General features: G+C 34.8%; 1 protein-coding gene across 7 annotated transcripts in view; it reads left to right on the top strand.

Moving 5' to 3' along the window:
- Msp300 (Muscle-specific protein 300 kDa) overlaps positions 1-20,540 on the top strand; it is a 264,397-nt gene that overhangs the window by 109,104 nt on the left and 134,753 nt on the right. For all 7 annotated transcript variants that reach the window (XM_068776243.1, XM_068776245.1, XM_068776246.1 and 4 more), the window contains 7 exons: positions 2,515-2,691; positions 12,962-13,125; positions 14,738-15,014; positions 15,579-16,759; positions 17,160-17,366; positions 18,491-18,724; positions 19,752-19,928. In XM_068776243.1, the coding sequence (XP_068632344.1) occupies positions 2,515-2,691; positions 12,962-13,125; positions 14,738-15,014; positions 15,579-16,759; positions 17,160-17,366; positions 18,491-18,724; positions 19,752-19,928 (2,417 nt within the window). The remainder of the gene's footprint in view (positions 1-2,514; positions 2,692-12,961; positions 13,126-14,737; positions 15,015-15,578; positions 16,760-17,159; positions 17,367-18,490; positions 18,725-19,751; positions 19,929-20,540) is intronic.

Below are 20,540 nucleotides of genomic sequence, written 5' to 3'. Positions count from 1 at the left end.
GCAATATCACGTCACACACGTGCGTGTATTGCACGGACGAGACTCAAGATGCGATCGCAAGATTCATCTACGTAGCCAATACGGGAACCACACAAATGCTGGTGTACAACCTGAGCATGGCAATATAGTTGTACGAAACGTAATTTTTAAAACTGCTAGGTCGCTGGTAAAATAGATCGAGAGACTTAGTAAACGCTGGCATGCAAAACATGAACCAAAAAATTGAATATAATAAACGTAAATTTAAACAAAGGCACGGATGCTAATATCTGTGGAATACAGATCCTAATAAAAAAGCACAGCGGTGGAGAACTTAAACTTGCGATCGTAAGTTTTGATATGATACAGTTACAAAATGAACACTGTGCATTAGTTATATACAATGTCGTCATGTTGATATATATATATATATATATATATATATATACATATATATATATATATATCTAATATATAAAATTCTCGTGTTACGGTGTTCGAACTTGAACTCCTCCGAAACGGCTTAACCGATTTTTACCAAATTTTACATGCGTATTCAGTATGTCTGAGAATCGGCTACTATCTATTTTCCATACCCCTAAGTGATAAGGGTGGTCTACCCCTAAATTTTATTTTTAATTTTTTAAACAATTTTTTTGGTTTTTATTTTATTATGATACAGCATAAAAAATACATACAACCTTAAATTTTCACCCCTCTACGATCAACCCTTATCTTACATTTGTTAATTAAAAACTTTAACTTTTTTTTTGCAAAACAACGTTTGCGGGATCAGCTAGTATTTATATATATATGTACTATGTTTTCTCTGCCCACCCCGATTGGAAAGACGTGAGGTTATTAACGAGACGCTCTCTACAGTCGTGAATATTGTAATCACAGGAAGCGGTAAACATTTTACCGTTCGGCAACTTCGGAGTCAGGTTACCGGTTTATGGGTTTCTTGCATCGGTTAAAACTTGCCTTTTTGCATGCCTGACTAACATAAAAACATATACTTAATATTTATTGCCTTTACATAGTTTCTAAGATAGTTAAATGTAAAAAGAGAGGTTTTTAAATTTTATAGATGTCGGGAATTACGTTATGTTAAGTGATGCAGAAGTTTGGGTGATAGTATATATATGTGAAAACTTTAAAGGGTTGAAAATATATGTCATTTACAGACAATTAATATATGGTTCAACTAATAGAAAGATCTATGATCTCAGAAATAATAAATAATGTATACGTATCGTCTTTTCTGCTCATACACTCTCAATGCAAAACATAGTTTACCTCCAAATATATCTATGGACGGATGTATCATATCGCCACCCTTGGCAGACGGGTTGGGGATCGCAATGTGGTATTATGGTATGCAGAGGACGCTGCTCCTTATCTTATATAAACTTGTTTCTGAGCAGTACCACTCCTATATAATTATTGCAGAAATTGTATCCTGGGAATCCTGTACCGCAGGACTCCACTACATCTTAATAATTCGGTTTACTATATATTAAAGTTAAGTATTATTTACAGTACCCGGCGAACATTGCATATCGAGTTTTGGAAAGAGACAATCGGCTAATTTCGACTTCGTAGAGCGTTATCTCTGTCGCACGAAATACGACGGACAAAACGTCACGTAGTGTGGGACAGAGATAGTGCTCTACGAAGCCGAAATTAGCCGATTGTCTCTCTCCAAAGGACGATTTGCAATATTTATATCCGGGTACTGAACTATCTGTACCTGCAGATGTTGTACTACTAGAAATTACTAATCTGTCATGTTCAAATAGAATAATTATATTAATGTAACATACTTCAGAGTGATCACTAAAAACATGTATAAATAAATGTATGTGTAAGCATTATTACTTGTAAGTCGACTATCTCCTTGATGTTCTATTTCTATAATACGGATTTGTATAAGAAATTGCCTCGAGTTTAAAGTTCGCCTGTTATACTTTTTTATGCTATTACAACTCTCTTTTTCTTTTTAATGCAACGTGTACAATAAAGTAAAAAAAATGTGTAGCTTAAAAAGTGTATAAGGGGTAGCTGCGAGTTCGATAGGAGATTCCATAGCCCCTCCAAAAGTAAAAAAGACGAACACCGAAGAAGCTTTACTGGGTAGGAATCTGATACCAAAAAAGGACAAAAAAGTGTTAGTTTGGCAATTTTTAACCATTTATACATTTTTTCACAAAATTATAAAGTTTCTAGTGATCTTAAATGTAAAAATAAACCAACTGGTGGCCCTGGTATCGAGTTTTGCGCTTAGTGATGCATTTGACAACATCCAAACATATAGTCATAGTCGGTGGAAGTAGCGGGAAGTCGCTGATAAGTCGCAGTGGAACACCAGTCGTCGTAGCAATCTTTCAAGGAGGCTTATGCTTTTCAGGGGGCGTCTATCATCAGATATGATGATGATGAAATATGGCGATTAATTTTAGGTATTTTAAAATATTCTCCTTTTAAAAAAAAGAATATTGGTTTCCTTTTTAACACTATTGGTGTGTTTCGCAGCCAATGGAACGTGGGCGCGTTCTTCGTCGACCACATTTCCTGTCCAACGCAAACACAGCTCTACGATTCCTGGCTGGCAAGAGGATCAAGCTGGTGAACATAAACGCCGCAGACCTGGTTGACGGCAGACCAGCCGTCGTCCTTGGTCTCATCTGGACGATCATCTTGTATTTCCAGGTAAAAAATTCACAATTAGTATTTTTTTCGGGGTCCTTTTAAATATGGGTCCACAATTGGTTTCAATAGTGATATGTTAGTAAAAATTCTGGCTTGATTTCATCTATCAATGCAGACTGGTAATATTTTAAAAATCTCAACGACTGCCTGTAACAACCTACATTTTCCATATTTAATATAACGTATCGAGACTTGCAAAATGCCGGCGTCTTTCGCAACCCTTGAGGAACAAAGCGAGGAAATGCAACTTGAGTTACCTCTTCATCATTATAAATACGAATGCCGATGATAAACTTTACAAAACGATTTAATGGAATCAGGCGTTACCTTGCGGAAGTCCATTCTAAGTAAGAAAAGGACCAATATTTAGCCACTACCGCACATGCAGTGGTAGTCGTGCAACAAAGTCCACCGCCGATAAATGCGTATGCGGCAAACAATACGAATCACACAACTGCCACCGCCAAATCACTCAACACGTGTTTCACCCCTCCACGGGGCATCTTAAGGAGTTATGTTACATCGATTAGTGCCAAAGAATTCTGTGTTTGCCGCAATGTATTTATCAGCGGGCTGGCGAGCGGTGCACTTTGTTGCACGACTACCACTGCATGTGCGGAAGTGACTAAATATTGGTCCTTTTCTTATTTACAAAACGATACTCTTCAACCCTCATAGATTCAGCTAGTCTTCGAAGAAAAGTTCCACGTTCTCTGATAATCGAGTAGGGTGTCAGGTGTCACATCTGATATAGATTTTTATTTTAATTGGCTTGCCTATTCCGGAACCGCAAACCCTAAGTCTGACGCCGTAAAAAGAAAGGCTCACATCGCCCAAAAACAATCGAAGTCAGAAACGTTATTCATTTGTTTCTCTTAAACGCAACACAAATCTCTATAGTTAGATATAATGTTAACATTTTCGTCTAGTTAAGGTTGTATATAGAAAAGTGATATATAAAATTTTCGTGCATCGTTTTATATTAAAAATGTCATGGAATTATTTTACAAAAAAAGATATTATATATTGTATTATTGAACCTGGACATATATATGACGATAGCAAATTTTCGAATATGACTGTGTATCATGTAAAACTAAGTGATCGTTCCTGATCATTTGCTCCACGCTCCACTCGTCACATACGATATAATTCCGTAATCAATCTTAAACATGACATCTTAGACGAGTTATTATTGACAGCTTATTATATTACAGTTAACTAACACCTTAACTTAATGTCTTCCGACAACGGTATCATCTGGAAATATCCAGTGCAGGGATTAGTAAACTGTACCTCGCTACCCACATGTGTGCTTTTAATTCCTTTACTGCGTCTTTCTCATAAAATTATAAGGTTAGAAAAAAGTAACAAATTCGCGGTATAAGAGAAATGTTTAGTTTTAAAATGACCCTCAAAAATTCGAGAATATATGTACACCTATCCCCCGATTTAGTTATTTGTGCCGATTCGATGTTTGAAGCAGAAATATTTACATTATGAGAGATGGTCATAAAATCGTTTATTAACAATTGCTTCGAATTTTTGTAAGATCTTTGACTTCTATCTATGACTTATTTTATATTGAGCCAAGTCAGCACATAAGCTCGGGATTCCCCGTGAAATGTGTACACAGCACACGTGTTCAATCACAGAAGCATTTAGTAGAGTGCGATAAAAACCAAAAAAAAAAAAACTTATTTCGAAAACCGTGTAAAAGCGAAAACGTGTAAAACAAGTACCGTATAAATCGGGGGATAGGTGTATTTGGATAATTTACAACAAAATAAAGAAGCTGACCAAGCAAAATCAACGTATTTCGCCTAAGGAAGCTTTGGGCGGGCACGATCAAATACGATTAGCCTTTGAAAGCTCAAAGTCACTCAGGAGTTAGACTCGGAGCTTTACTTCGAGATCTAATCATAAAAGGCACGGAAGACGAAGAATTGCTCGTCTAATATATCATTGGACGGGTTACGTCACTCTTGCATCGACGACCACTAGCGACCACGAGCTTGTAAACACGGCGTAAGTAGACCCGTCGTTGAGAGGTCTTCGTTTGAGGTCCTGTCTTCGTTGTGATCGTTGACAGAAGCCTATACCTAATAGAATCAGGCGTTACCTCGCGGAAGTCCATCCTAACTAAGAAAGGAAAAAAAATTTCACTCACGTAATCGGTCACGTGACTTTGAGTGGTAGAGGCAGAAGCATATAAATGGCAGACCGGTGACGGACGTAGCTCACTCGATGTTTGACACTGGTCGGTGTAACATCTCCTGTGGATGCCCCGTGGAGGGGTGAAACACGTGAAGAGTAGATTAACGGTGGTAGTTATGTTTCGCATTGTTTGCCGTACGCGCATTTATCAGCGGGCTGACGGACGGTGCACTTTATTGCACGACAACTGCTGCATAGCGGAAGTAGCTATATATTAGTCCCTTTCTTAGAGGCCTATACGTTGCAGTGATCATCTATCTGCTCACATGACGAAGGTTGGCGTGCAAGAAATCACACATCTAAAACCTTTCTGGTGATATGATGGTCTTCTCGTTGTATAACTTTGCTAAATACTTAGGCGGGCTCTCCCTCGGTTTATCCGTCATTGCAAATAAGTTAAAGCAACCTTAAGACATTATATCTATGGCCACATAATACCATCCCAACGCCATCTGTCGGTGTCGTATAAAGTTATAACATTCCGAACGCCATCTTGTATCAAATTTTAGAAAGTTGTTTTATTGGAAAAATATATATATATGACATCTATCGCTGGCTTTTCGTCTATTAAAAGCATATTATATCGTTCTTAATTATTCTCGTCTTTTCCCAATGTTTTATTTTCACAGTAGTGATGTGATGTAAAAGTAATTCACACTTATATTTCTTAAGTGATATACCTGCAAAATAGGCTTTTGTTTGTCATTTTGGCTACAAATTAGTATAGAGAGCTGTTAGTTTGTCTGCACTATGAAATACAGTTATTTTGTAAAAGCAAATGTATCTTAGTTTTGCCGTACACCGTTCTAGACCTATCACGATGTTGTAAATGTTAGACTCTTGCTTTATAAAGGCCCCTTTTCATAGTCAGATAATAACTTGCTACAGAATCTAATAAGTGTAAAATCACACTCACTGTACAAAACAAAGCAAAAAAATCTTTTTTATAACTGAACACAGATTATAAATGGTGTAAATAACAATTAATTAAATGACAAATGACAAGTGACACATGTCATGTCATTTAATGTGCCACTTGTCAATTGATTTTGACACATGATGTCATTACTTTTGTGAACCTGTGATGATAATTTCATATATGACTATAACGAATGTATATGTTTTGACATAGTCAATACTGCATCAATGTAAATTACAGTTCAGAAAGGCTCTGTATATTTTAGTACAGAAAATATTGCGTTTTGAAAACTAGTTTCAAGTACCTAACCCAAGAGATATTATCCAATGGCGTTAAATCTGACCTCCCAAGAGGATTTTAATTTTGTTTTTATTTTATTTTTATTTTTATTTTAATTTTGTAATTTGCACACCGGTTATTTATCTATGACATTAAAATAACTGCCACATAGAGGACATGGACTTTTTTATTTATATTATTTTGTGGGTTTTCTTATCACTCCTTTCGTTCGTTCTTCACGATCTTTTTAACTCTCTTTTCATTCTTCACACATTTTCTTTCATTCTCTTACCATTCATTTACATTTATCTATTCACTCTCTGCCTTTCTCTCTCTTGCTTCCATAAACTCTTTTGGTATATCGCAGTACAGTTTGATATTTTGATTTTTAATTGTTTCGTTTTTAATTTTGTTTAATTTGCTATTTCTATATTTTATTCTTATTATTCTTACTCGACCTACGTTACATTTTTATTTATTACCTCCTTTATAATTTTTCAGCGGTATCTTAAAAGGATACTCTCTTTATCTGTCATTAGGGAGGCGATGGTGCCTCTATTCACCCTTCTTCTTAACTCTAGCTCAATGTCTATTCTTTCACTTGCAAATACGTGACATCAAGTGTTTACGTGCACCACGGTCTAATACAAAAGTACAATCGTGTTTTTTATTTGTATTAAAATAAACATATCACATACGTTTCAAGCTATTAATAAAAATCGCTTTAATATTGATTCGGTAGAAAGTTTCAGTGTAGTGTAAATAGTGCTTTAAGAACAATAGAACACAACTTTCACTGGCAATCTATACGTCAAGCGCTTGACATAAAACCGGTCTAAATAACAGTTGTAATATTTAAACACTAAGTAATTTATCAAAGTGTACATTGTTCGTGTGAATCGGATATAGAAAGTGCAGTCGCGGTGTACACAGAAACATAAACACTGTATAGTTAAACGACTTTACGTAAAAGATTTTTAAGTAACATTAAAAGAAATATAAATTTAAACTAACACTCAAAAACTTTATATGTGTTAATGACAAATAAATAGCTTGGAAATAAATTTTAAAAAGCGTTTTAACACGTTCACTGCGGGCCCAATTTTGAAGAACTTTCAGCTGGTGCGGCTGAGGTCGAATCAGCCTCAAGCTGAACTTCCTAGTAGTGCGGTTGAGGCCTTTTCTGCCTCATGTTCATCAATATTTTTTACAATATTGAGTCAATGCTTCGCAGACATAAAGAAAGCTATTTTGTCTTTCATCATCATCTTTCATCATACCTCATACGGTTGAGTGTAAACAGCCGCCGCACTAGAGAGAAAACACGAGTTTTACGCGCCGCACCAGTGCAAAGTCTACCATGAGGCTGAATCGGCCTCAAGCCGCAGTGAACGTGTTAAAAGTTGCTACATTTCAAAGTTAATTATTGTTTATTATCTATCCACGCAGACCTTAAAATTATTATTATTTATTTCAGAGTGATTACTTTCTTTTCCTTATCTTTTGTTTCTAATCAATCACTATTTATATTTAGAACGAAATAAAACTTTTAAAATAAAATTCGTAATGTTTTTTTTAAACATTAAGTTTTTATATGTCATGTCACAATTGTACAGTTAACAAAGACCGCTGGCAGTAGCTTGCCAGGTGGAAACTGACAAGTTACTTGCGGCATTTGCCTGCTCAACAAGAGGTATATACTAGATAATAACCGAGCCGAATCTAGTTCAGGTGATGAAATCGGGAAGTAAGTTTACCAACAACTCTGGTACCATATCCTGATAATATGGAAGCCAGCATACCTGACGTCCTGATCGAAGATTCAAACGTTGTATACTTGGAGACGTGAGTGTGCCTTACGACTCCACCACCAGAAGAGTCAGGTAGTGCGTACAAGGGGCACTCAAAGAGTACTGCTTCCAGAGACGGTGGTAAATAGATCTCTGCCTGTCCTTGGTGTACTGTACTCATAGATATAACCTAACAGTTGAATGTTAAAATAAAAATATAAATCAAAAAACGTAAAAAGAAAAAGGGAAGAATGATAGACGAACAGAGCAAAAGGGTAAGAAAGAAGAAATGTGGTATAAAAAAATGGAATGAAAGATCATGTGAAGAATGGAAGCAGAGAACGGAAATAAAAAAAAAACTAAGTGAAAAAAAAATTGCCCAAAAAAGACCCTGTCCCTCCACAAGATAGGGGTACGAGAGGCCCCCAATAGCGGGGGTCAAAAAAAAAATATTCCCCTAACAGTTGGAAACTCTGGGAACAATGTTATCAAGAAATTAGGAATACTTTAGAGAGGATATATTACAGCCTGATCATATTTTGTATTTATTGTTAATTATATGAAATGGCGTACTTGCAAGGATCGATACTCGGTTCCATAATAAATACATTTTTCATATATAACATTCGCGTATCAAATGCGTAATATCTGTAGCAATAATACTTAGTTTATATTCGGACCTCTCGACTCTTTTTGGGTGGAAATACCAAATGCGTTGTTTTTTAATTAAATAACATCATTTTCAAAAGACAGTTACAAACCTTATCATATTTTGAACTTTTTTTATATATGAAAAATATTGTAAGTAAGAAAAGGTCCAATATTTAGCCACTTCCGCACATGCAGTGGTAGTCAAACAAAGTGCACACACTAATCGGTGTAACATAACTCCTGAAGATGCCACGAGGAGGGGTGAAACACGTGTTGAATGATTTAAAGGTGGCAGTTGTGTAACTCGCATTGTTTGCCGCATGCGCATTTATCAGCGTTTTGGCGGGCGGTGCACTTTGTTGCACGACTACCACTGCATGTGCGGAAGTGGTTTAATATTGGTCCTTTTCTTACTTAGGATGGACTTCCGCAAAATAACGCCTGATTTCATTAAAAATATTGTAATTATTATGAATGATTGACAGTTTCAAGACAATTCTTTAATAATGATAATATATATAATTATATTATTAAATGTACTAAATTTTAAATGGCTTGAATATATTTTGTTTGCCCAAGCTTCGCTCAGTCTATTGGACCCACAGGATGATGGACCGAAGGTGGGTACAGCGCAAGCTTTCTAGGCATCAGCTGTGTGCTGCCATTGTTAAAAATGACTTCTGATTATGTTGCCATGTTATAATTTTTTTTAATCTGCTTTTTTATGCTTAAATCATGATGCAATTACGGTGTAGATAATGTATTTTTTTATTGTTTGAAATCATTAGCAGAAATGCAATGTTGCCACAATTTAGCATTATAATAAACTTTTCAAAATAATTGTAATCGGTATGCTGGAGCTTATATGATAAGTGTTGCCATAATAGGGTAGATATTTATTATTATAGTTATTATTTACAATTATTTTTAAGTTGGCTTATGCAACAGGCTTCGTGTTGCCATACTGCATGTCTTGAAATCTCAGCGTATGTAGTGATTTTTTTAAATTTTTTTAAATTAGCAGCATTACAAAATAGCCGTTTTTAGCATGTTATAAAACTTCTTTTAAATTATTATGAATTAGCTTTTTGATGCACATTGGATATTATTATTTGAATTTATTAGTCGCATATTTATAAAAGAAAATTCTATGACAGTTTTTCGTTATATTTTTTTAATTTAATGATTATATAAATCATCTTTTTGATGCTTATATGAATAATAGTGCAGTTATTAAGCATATAATTATTTTTAATAGATAATTATTTTTTATTATTCATAAGGTCAGGAAAAAGCCTCATTGTAAATAGTGTATGTAAACTTTTATAAAATCTCTTTGGTTATTTGTGTCTGGCTGGGTTTGATATCATTAAAAAGTTAACATTTTTAAAAATGGAACATATTAGTACATTTTTTATGAGCTATTTTTCATGTGTTTTTCTTTCTGTCAAATTGAGTCAATCTAGTAAAGTAGTTCGACATGTTTTAAACATTTTAATTCTCAAGAGAAAAAAGTTCAATGCAAGCTGCGAAACAAGTGGTGACTGTTTTAGTTCTATGCAGTATCAGTAAGAGAAGATAGTTTATTTTTAATCACCAAACTAATGTTAGATGTCAGAAATAGATTACGTCACTTTTCTCATGTCACTTTTATCACTGCCTCGGTGTACCACTTCGACTAATATTTTATTTGTTTGTTTTTAAATATATTACATTTTTTTTCAATTATTTCTGATTAAGATAAAATGTTTGTAAAAAATATTTAATTTTGTATTTTGTTGAGCTACAAAAACGGTTATCTCATTTTAAAGATGTTAGTAAATAAGAGAGATACCATACTATAGGCAGTCACATTGCATGTTTCTTACATAACCTATAAAATTTTACCCATGACGTTCTCATATTATTAATGCGTATAAATATCTCAATATTTATTTTAAACGTGTGATTACACAGTTATAGGTATTTTTTTAATAATTTAAAAACATATGTCTACTATAATTCAATGATTTTTAATTCCTTTTTAACGAATTTTTTTAATTTATTTATATTAATAATATTAAAGTTTATTTATAAGCTATCCTTACGTAAATATTATTTACTTTCCTGTAATTTTATCAGTAAATACTAAAGAGGTTACTTATGATAAACAGTAATTAGTGAGATGACAGTTGTAGAGTAATTATGTACACCGCCATCTATTGGTGCATTTGGGCATAGGGTATCTGACATTCAAAAAATATTTTATGTTTATGAACAAACAATCACTATATAAACATACGGTTATATATACAATTAAATTCTAATAGATAATCTCAAATATAATTTTTAAAATTCGTATAAAGATTGCAAATTTTGTATGTGAAATTACAAAATTTATCTGTCACTTTGAAATTTTGACACTTCATTGTTTAATTTTTTTTCTTCGGATATGTAGTAAACACATATATCGTACAGCCGTTTTGAATGCTCGAATTCAGAATCTAAAATTTTAGTTTATGTTTGATATTTTTTAAAGCATAAACAATTTTATATTTCTATACATCTGACTATCATATTCAAATAAACCCATAATTTCATCATCATCATTTTAGCCGTAGAATGTCCACTTTTGGACAAAGGCTTTTCTCATATACTAATAAAAATATTCCGACGAGTATTTCTCAATGAGCTTAATAACGTCGTCTATCATCCCAAAAAAAATTATATCCTATATATAACGAGCAATGGTAACCTAACGGTAGAGGAATGTGACTTGCGATTGTGGGTCGCGAGTTTGATTCCCTTGATACAAACTTATATAGGATAGGATAGGATTGCCACTGCTCACAAATATGTTTCCAGATGATGTACAGTAGCGTCCTCTGCGCAACATCATACAAAACTGTGATCGCTAACCTGCCAGCCGAGAACGGCGGTAAAGATATATCCTTGAATAGAATCCTTGGGGGAGGCCTGTACCTTGCAGTGGGCGTTTATGGGCTAAAATGACGAAGACGATATACTATATTTGATAGCATTCAAATTTGGAAATTTCAAATTTGGACAGAAAAAAAATATTAAAAGATTAAATTCATTTATTCAAAATTGGAACTTTTAACATAATAGATCGTCAACACGTTTTTATCTAAATTATTTTTGACTCCACTCTGCTTCGCGAGGTGTTGCAGTTGTGGAGAAGAAGCAGTAAGAAACCCCACAACGACACATCTTTTAACAAAGTTTAACAAAACAGATTTATATATACACTATGATATAGCCTAGATAAAAACAAAATCAAGCGACGATCACAAAGGATTCTAGTCATTTAAAAAATCGTTCATTGAATAATAAACCATTTCCGTCAATTTACATTTAACACGCGTTTTTAATTTTGTATAAAATCCAATTCCATTTAATACAAATGAATTAGAGACTTCTGGCAGTCAAAACTTTGGTATTGTTTTTCTTTTTTTTTCATTATTCTTCGGTATATTTGTTTTAGTTACTGTTTTTCACAGTGTCTTGTAAATACAATATGAATGTCTCCTTTTTTTAAATAGTTTTCAAGATTGGTACCACAAACACTACAACTATTCATGCAAGATGTATGCATCTACTAGAATTTTTTTTCGCTACAACCTTCTACGAAGTACTTTTTTACATACTTTTTTTGACATTTGAACTCTATAATATATCTATTCATTCTTAAATTAAATTGGAATTGAAACTTATAAAAAAGATAACAGATATAATTAAAGTCTTTCTTAAATTATGACTAAGAGAAATATGGTTTAAATATTACATGTCGAATGACATCCTATAGGTTTTAAAACTTTAAAAAGGTGAATGTAATGTACTGTACTGCCAGAAGTAAGAGGGATCACTTATTTGTGATTAGAAATATATGATTGCTTTTGCTGATAAATATGCTACCATATCAGCATACCATATTTATATTGTCTATGGCATTTTTGAATATTGTTTTGCTTTTTTATCTGTGGCCAAATAAATATTGTTTTGAAACACACAAGTAGTTAAAATATACATGCATCTCAACTTTATATATTTTTTTCACCTATTTTCGATGTTTTATTGCATATTAGAGCTTTAATTTTAATGGTATGCTTTTTAAAAATCTTTTAGACAAAAAAAAATCGAATGCCATGTTCGATTATTCGAAACAAAAATCGATTTCAATTGGAACATCACAGTATTATATTGTATCGATAATAATATATTTTTATTGTCTTAACAATGGGCAAAATACTAATATTGTATATACCTACACATTCAAAGAACAATAACGATTATTCGATTTACTCTAAATTAAATCGTATGAAATGAAATATCGATGGATCATAAGTTAAAAAAAAATCACTAGATATCAACTTCAATAGGAGTTTGTATTGAAAATAAATATTTTTGTTACCAGATCGAAGAGAATAGCAGAGCCCTGGAGTACCTAGGAGGATCACGCTGTGCCTCCGTGATGTCCCAGGAGTCTGGAGCCGCAACGCCCACGCATAGAGCTGAGGACAGATGGAAGCAAGGTGCCAAGAAAACACTTCTGCAATGGGTGGCTAACGCTCTTCCTAAGTAAGTTCAAACTGGACAACTTTTTGTAGAAATTACTTTATCATATTCAAAAATAGCTCTATTCGACATTTTTAACATTAAAGTAGTAAGCTGCCACCAGCTCGGATTGCTGATATGTTAAGAAATTCCGGCCAGTTCATAAAGAGATAAAAACTTGTGTGGTATTCTTTCTAAGACCGATAGTACTTGGAGATAAGGACAAAACGAAGTCCAAAGCAGAAATGTGTATATTAATTATTGTATTATATTGTTTCTGTGAAGTTTTTGCTGTTAGCCATAAGGCTTTTACATCTTCATCGGAAATGGGTTCACGAAACGGAAGGGTCCGTGAATTATAATCAAGCTTAGTCCATATTTATACAAATTGTTGAAACTATGGAATTAACATTCAACCAATGAAAACCGTCAGCCAATCACAAGGCGAGAAGTATTGTAGACCGCTGTCTCTTTCGCACTGCTTAAATATAGTAAAGTATAGTACACTCTGGCGTGGGATTCCCATGTTCCATACGCGGCTGACGATGACACGTTGCATCTTACATGTGTCAGAAATTTTAATTACTTCATGTTACATGAAAATCAAAACTAGACGTTCTGTGACCGTTTCGTGTGGATCGCACAAGTTATTGTTGATTTCATAAAATCCATTCATGGTTCCAAAAAAAATTCTGTTTAAAAACTACCAATAAGGGTTTTAATTTGAAAATAGATATTTGTTTTATTGAACGCTGCTACAATCTTCTTTTGCGGATGGAATTTCGTAAAATCTGTTTTTAGCTGACGACTACTCGGCAAAAGCAATATGTCTTCCAAATTTGAAACATAATCTCTCACACTCCATTCATCTACTATAGGCTCTGCCCTTTCAAATGCTACTCCATGCGTTGAATTTGTTATGTATTATTATCCAATAAGTCCTAGGACATAAAGAAAGTTCTTCTTTTTTTCTTTTCAGCCAATAAAAGTCCACTGCAAGGCATAAGTTTTCCTTAAAAATCTTTCTCCCCGCAACCTGTGACTTTTCACGACTTTTACCATGTGTCTTTGGTCCATCTATAGCGGTTGTACCGTCGCGTCTACCGGCGAATGGTCGCCACTCGAACACCTTTCGGCCCAACAGGCATCAGTTTCACGAGCGATATTCACCTATTTTTAAATCAATAACAATAGATTGCTTCACAAGACTGTTATTTCAAAATGTTCGATGTTTGTCTCCTATAATTAAATACGAGTACAAAGCAAATATAAAACTATATACAAGTTAAAGGATGCTGTTGAGGAGTTCAAACAGATTTCAGTTTATTTCTAATTGGGCCCTTCTGGCTTATTATTCTAATAACGTACTCAAGTGGTCTCTGTGAATGTAATCACTGTCTTATTAGCCGGAAGACTTCCACAGCTGGACATAGATTTCTTCCAGAGATGTCCACTGGTGGTAAGCGATCTTACATCTAGCGCTTCTTGAAGACATCAACTATGTCGACTGTCATCTTTGTGATGTCCGTGCTCTGTGACCAGCCTTTTACTTGCCAATATTCAAACAATATTTAATTTTAAATATATTTATTGATGATATTATTTTAATTTTAAATTCTTACTCTTTCTTTAACAGAGATGCAAATATCCAAGTATCCGACTTCGGTCCATCTTGGCGCGACGGTATCGCCTTCCTCGCAATTATCGACGCCATCAAAGCCAACTTGATAAACCTTGCTGAAATGAAAAGAAAAACTAATCGTCAGCGTTTGGAACACGCGTTTGACGTTGCTGAAAACGAACTGGGCATCGCCCGTCTGCTAGACGCCGAGGATGTGGACGTAGATAAGCCTGATGAGAGGTCCATTATGACATATGTGGCCCAGTTCTTACATAAATATCCGGAACCCAAGGTAAATATAAGTATAGACACTATATATATCTTAGTTTTAATTCAAATTTCGACTTAACTCGCCTAGCGAATTTAGTGCTCTACTCCTAGGGGTGAAATTTCGTAAAATATGTTTCCAACTGACCTTAACTTAGAATAGCGGAATATTTCTACTAAATTTCAAACGCCTAAGCCTTATGATTTCAGAGATATCTTAATGAGTAAGTAGATAGATTAGTATTTCTTATATCATTCATAGATAAACTAATTGTCCGCCATTTATCGCGGCATCCGTTTTCTGCTGTGTTAAATTTTAAAAAATCTATTATTGGTAAACTATACAATTCCAAAAAAGTGGCCATGTTTTATACCTATGGACAAAATGAAAATATGCATCTATAAAGAATTTACCTTCAACTTTCTTTCGGATAGAATTTCGTAAATGTCTGTTGCCAGCCCAAATGTACTTGGCAAAAGTAATATTTCCGCTAAATATAAAGTCTTTAAACCTTACAGTTTCAGAGATATCGTGATGAGTCAGTACAAAGGTGATAATATGATGAACGTTTTGTATTTCTGTTTCTAGACAACAGGACCAGATGCCGTCGCGGCTGTCCAAGAAGAATACGAATCTCTCAGGATGTGGTTGACGGAACGCGTCTCTGTAGTGCAGAGACAGTACGACTCGCGGACTCTATCGCGGAATTACGAGGACTATGTCCGTGCCGAAAACGAGAGGCTCGCCAGGGAGCCGACATATCAGAAACTCGAGAAGCTTATGTACACGCAAAGCTTGGTTGCTATAGCACCGAAATCGTGGCGCGAGCTTGTCTCTCTCTGGATCGAACTGGAGAGACTTCACAGAAGATGGCTTTGGCTTTTGGACTCAGATTTACCGGGAGATTTTAGAATTGTCGGCGAATGGTTGGCGAGAGCTGAATATCTTTTGTATTTCGATGAAATACCTAACAGCTTAGATGAACGTACCGCTGCCTTAATAAGTGAGAAGTTAGAAGAACACACGTCATTTTTCTCTGAACTACCTGACATCGCCGACAGATTCGAAGCGGCTTTGAGATCTCCTGATGCTGCTAGAATCCCGGCAGAAAGACTTCATGATCTGAAAGATCGTCTGGAGACAGTAAGTAGAAGAGCTCCACAGAGGAAAGCTAGGTTAAAGTATTTAGAACACAAATGTTGTATTGTGGCCTTCACAGAACTGACGAAAGCAAAGTTAGCCACATGGACCGCGAAATGCGGAAGAGTAGAACACGTTCGTGCCTTATTAGATGATTACGATAATTTCGTTACTAAGAACAAGATTTTCCAAGAGTTTGATAAAGCCTATGTTGATATTAAACAAGTAGCAGATGAATATAAGAGAGTGTGTGAAGTAGATAGAACTGAAGCGAGAGAGATTGATTCATTTTTAAGAGAAATTTCTGAGACATGGAGAAGAGTTGCGTCCGACGTTAGATGTGCGCGCAGTGTGCTCGAAGAGGTAATCTCCCATTGGGAAAGATGGACTACGTTAGTCGAACAGTTCACAGTTTGGCTAGACAAAGCTCAACATATGTTAAGAGTGTCCGAAGACGAGGGTTTGGAGTTCTTCCACGACTTAACAGTTTGGAAGGAGAAACATCAGCGTTTGGGTGACGCGGCAGGATTTCTGGCTGCGACCTGTACAGAAGAAATTAGTTCCGAGATTAAGAGGAAGTATGTGGAAATCACAGAGCGTTGGGAACGAGTGTGGGAAGAAGCTGAACGGTAAGTTTTTTCAGTATCATTATCATTTCAGCCGTAAGACGTACACCACTGGACATAGATCTCCTCTGTAGACTTTCAATAAGACCAATGGAAGCGGCCTGCAACCAGAGTCTTTTTTTTCGATGACTTTAACAAGGCGTTCTACGCTGTACTTGCCGGTCCGTTGTCTCCTCTCCAGAACCTTAAGGCTCTAGCGGCTTTCTGTTCTAACTGCTATGTGGTCTGACCACTACCACTTTAAGTTGCCAAACCGTTGGCCTTTGTACTTTCGTTTTTCGTTTCTGCTTTGATCTCGTGGAGAGATCCCAAACGTAGCCTTACCACAGCTCGTTGAGCACAAAGAGAATCTATCTTTTGAAGATAGCCACGTTTTCTTTAATCAAATAAATATATATTTTAGGTACGTACGCGGAGGAGACGCACTCCGCCACCGCCGTGAGCTGGCTTCCGGGATCCAGACCTTGGACAATTGGCTCTCAGCTGCTGACAACTTGCTGTCCAGGCAGCCACGAGCTAATACCACGGATATACAAACATACATCGACAGCCTTCTTCAGCTCAACTCTGAAATCGAACATCATGAAGAGTTATTCAAGACGATTAGCAGGTGAAGAACTTTTTACTAAATTATCTTGTGCTGATGTTAAATAAAAAAAAAATTATTTACCAGAGGGGTGTGTGAATTCCCAAATCCCATAACTTCCATGGAAATTTTTTGTACGTTTTCTTTTTACGGCTGTATAGTTTAAGCCTAGAGATTGCATACATACCTTCTCTCATCAATAAACTCCTTCTCATTGTCATCACCACAATACATACACACACACGCACAAGACTCATGTCAAGCGTTCAAAACGGCGAAACGCATCAGCGCCGCATAATTAAAAACCTAAGCCTACGGCAGAAGGAACATCCAATGTGTCTTTAGCAGCTGTGAATGAAATGTTTAGGGGATAATTAATGTCGTGTCAATGGGACACTTCACAGGAGTCCAGACCTCACGTCATTGATTTTTTTTTCTAAAAAGGTGCATTAACAGCCAATAAACTAATAAAGGCTGTACAGTTCAAAAGCATTCGCTAAGAAATGTCCGCTTGCGGTCTAGATTCAGTATTCGAACGCTTAGATAGCACACACCAAAGTGACGTTAGTTTAAAAAAAATAAGATTATTAAAAAAATAAGATTTATCCTTAACTATGTAATATTTTTTCAATAACTTTTTAGGATGCGAGTAACTAAATGGCCTATCATATCTTTATCTATTTATAATATTTCATTGCAAGAGTAAAAATAACAAATCAGGCATTCTCTTCCAGGATTTGTTTCCAGGAACTACATCTCTTGCAATGCATTATTAACTATTCGCTTTCGACTTTATTCTCAATAATATAGTAAAAGTGACGTGTTGTCCTTGTGATACCTTTGTTAATAATGAATTTTGTATACCTAAATCTTGAACTATTTTCGATTCATGTTTTAGACTTATTTTCTATGAGTCTACGAATAAATTCAAATTCGAAATGTCTTTATTCAAGTAGACATTTACAGGCACTTTTGAATCGTCAATTATTTTTGCATTAAAAAAGTAAATTACCAAATGCTTGGATTACTGATCTGAGAAAAACCGACCAGATACTAAACAGCTATTCTTTTTAAATTAAATTTAAAAAATTTTGATTAACACAACAAAATGGTGAACATTTCATACTATTCTCCTTTTGACCTTTCAGGACTTTCCAAAATGCGATTGCGGATCTTCCTCGCGATGAAGTGGAATCGAATATGTCAAAGCTGAAACAACAGAAAGAGGCGCTCGTCAGGGTCCGAGCAACCGTGCCCGTGAAGCTGCATCAGTACAGGCAATTGCTGGTACAACACGAGTCTCTGGAGAGCGGGCAGAAGGAGATTGGACAGTGGTTGAACAAAGCAGATGAACTACTTAGAACAACCACCGAAACTAGACGGTACGTTTTACTCTCTTCTTGACCTGGCTTACATTGGTGACCAAATGGCATTTGCAGATTCAGTAATTTTGAGGAGATAGAAAGCAGAGCATTTAGCCTAAAACTTCTTTTAAGTAGAGAAACTTGGGGAACCTCGGCTCTGGCAGTTTCATCAGATTGGCTCTTAGATAATCATCGTCAGCTCTTAGATCGTTTAGACAGACGCTTCATAAAATGACTAAGTTTAAACGCCTCCTCGAGGCGATTACGACTTGTTGAAAGAGTAATTCACCTAACATTCCCTAAGACATTCTTCTTTTTTTGTGCTACAATTCTTCATTTAAATTGTCAACTCTGCAAACTTCTTTACGTTTAAAGTTGACACAGCTTAGACCTGGTCTTCGTTTTTCCATCAACTTTTTATCTGAACACATGGCCGAGATTTGCAATATTGCCCTATTTGATAGTCAAACAAAATGTTTTCTTCTAATACTTTATGCCACTGTTATTTTAACCCTTAATAGCCTGATTTACGAAAGTGATTTTTTTAATATTACTGTGTTTGCTTAAGGGTCTAGATGAAGGGAAAAATAGATTTTTTTTTAAATTTTGTTAGAAAGAATGTTATGCAATAGGTAGTAAAATTCGTACAGCCAACCTATAAAAAAAAACTAATAGTAATGTGAACATTCGGTTTAAAAGATTGGTATCAAAATTGAAACTCTAGGCTATTAAGGGTTAAATGCACAAATATTATTTTATTGAAACTGCGAAAGAGATGAACTCGTGTGCAAACTCAAATTTATTAAGCTTCGTACAAATATTGCCAAAATTTAATATGTAGTTATGTTATTTTAACTATAAAATCATTAATTTAATCATGATAATTTTGTTAAACAAAGAAATAGATCAGCAAAGAGACTTATTGTTATTATGGTTTACGATGAAAGTACCAAGAAGAAAAAAGCTTCCTGGAATGTAAGAGTAAATTTTTTATCAATTTTTCAAATTCAATCATAGATTCAAAGTATTTTTTTTGTACCAACAGCGAAGTAATCGAAGAACATTACGAAATACACCGCTCATTCTTCTCACGAACTACATATTATCGCTCCATGTTGGAAAGCAAGAATAAGGTCTTCCAGAACATCGTCAAGGCTGCAGACGTGGACCGCAGTGCTGACGTCACCGAACAAGTGCGACTTATGAAGGACCTCAATGACAGGTGCAAATGTTGCTATTATATAAATTTATAAATGTAATTTTCGTACGGTCAATACATTTTTTTTGATTCGATAAGACCAATGTTATTTAGGTTTTATTATTTTAATTTTAGTCTTCAATTAATCCTGAGATCAGAATAGTATTAGAATATATAAATATTTACCTACATAAAATATAAAGATTGCTTAACTTTGGAAAAAAACTGTTCACAAACTTAGCTGGCTTGTACGTAGGTAGCGAGTGTAAAAGTAATTGCCCTTTTTACTAAAAATAATAACAAATTAAACGCACCTCCTTATTTTGTCAGCTAAATAAACTTAGTGAATTTGCGTCAGTATTTACATAACTATATATTTAATGAGTTTCTATAAATGAAAATCCGAAATAAATTATTTTATTTATTAGAAAGATATAAGAGTATTTAAAAACATTAACAATTGATATTGTTACGTATATGCAAATCATTTCCTTGCATGTTTCTGATCTCTTTTTTGTATTTTTTCAAAAACAACAGATATAATGGCAGAACGACAATATCTGCATTAAACTTATATGTTATCTGTCAGTGTCATTTTTGTAAACATTAAATTTATAATAAAATTTTAGGATATAA

This window comes from Battus philenor, unplaced genomic scaffold (genome assembly GCF_028537555.1).
Source record: "Battus philenor isolate CCGP_79_NKW_IND1 unplaced genomic scaffold, ilBatPhil1.0.hap1 SCAF_12, whole genome shotgun sequence".
Classification (NCBI taxonomy): Eukaryota; Metazoa; Arthropoda; class Insecta; order Lepidoptera; family Papilionidae; genus Battus; species Battus philenor.
Note: the sequence above shows the minus strand (reverse complement) of the source record. Positions and strands in the feature narration are given on the sequence as shown.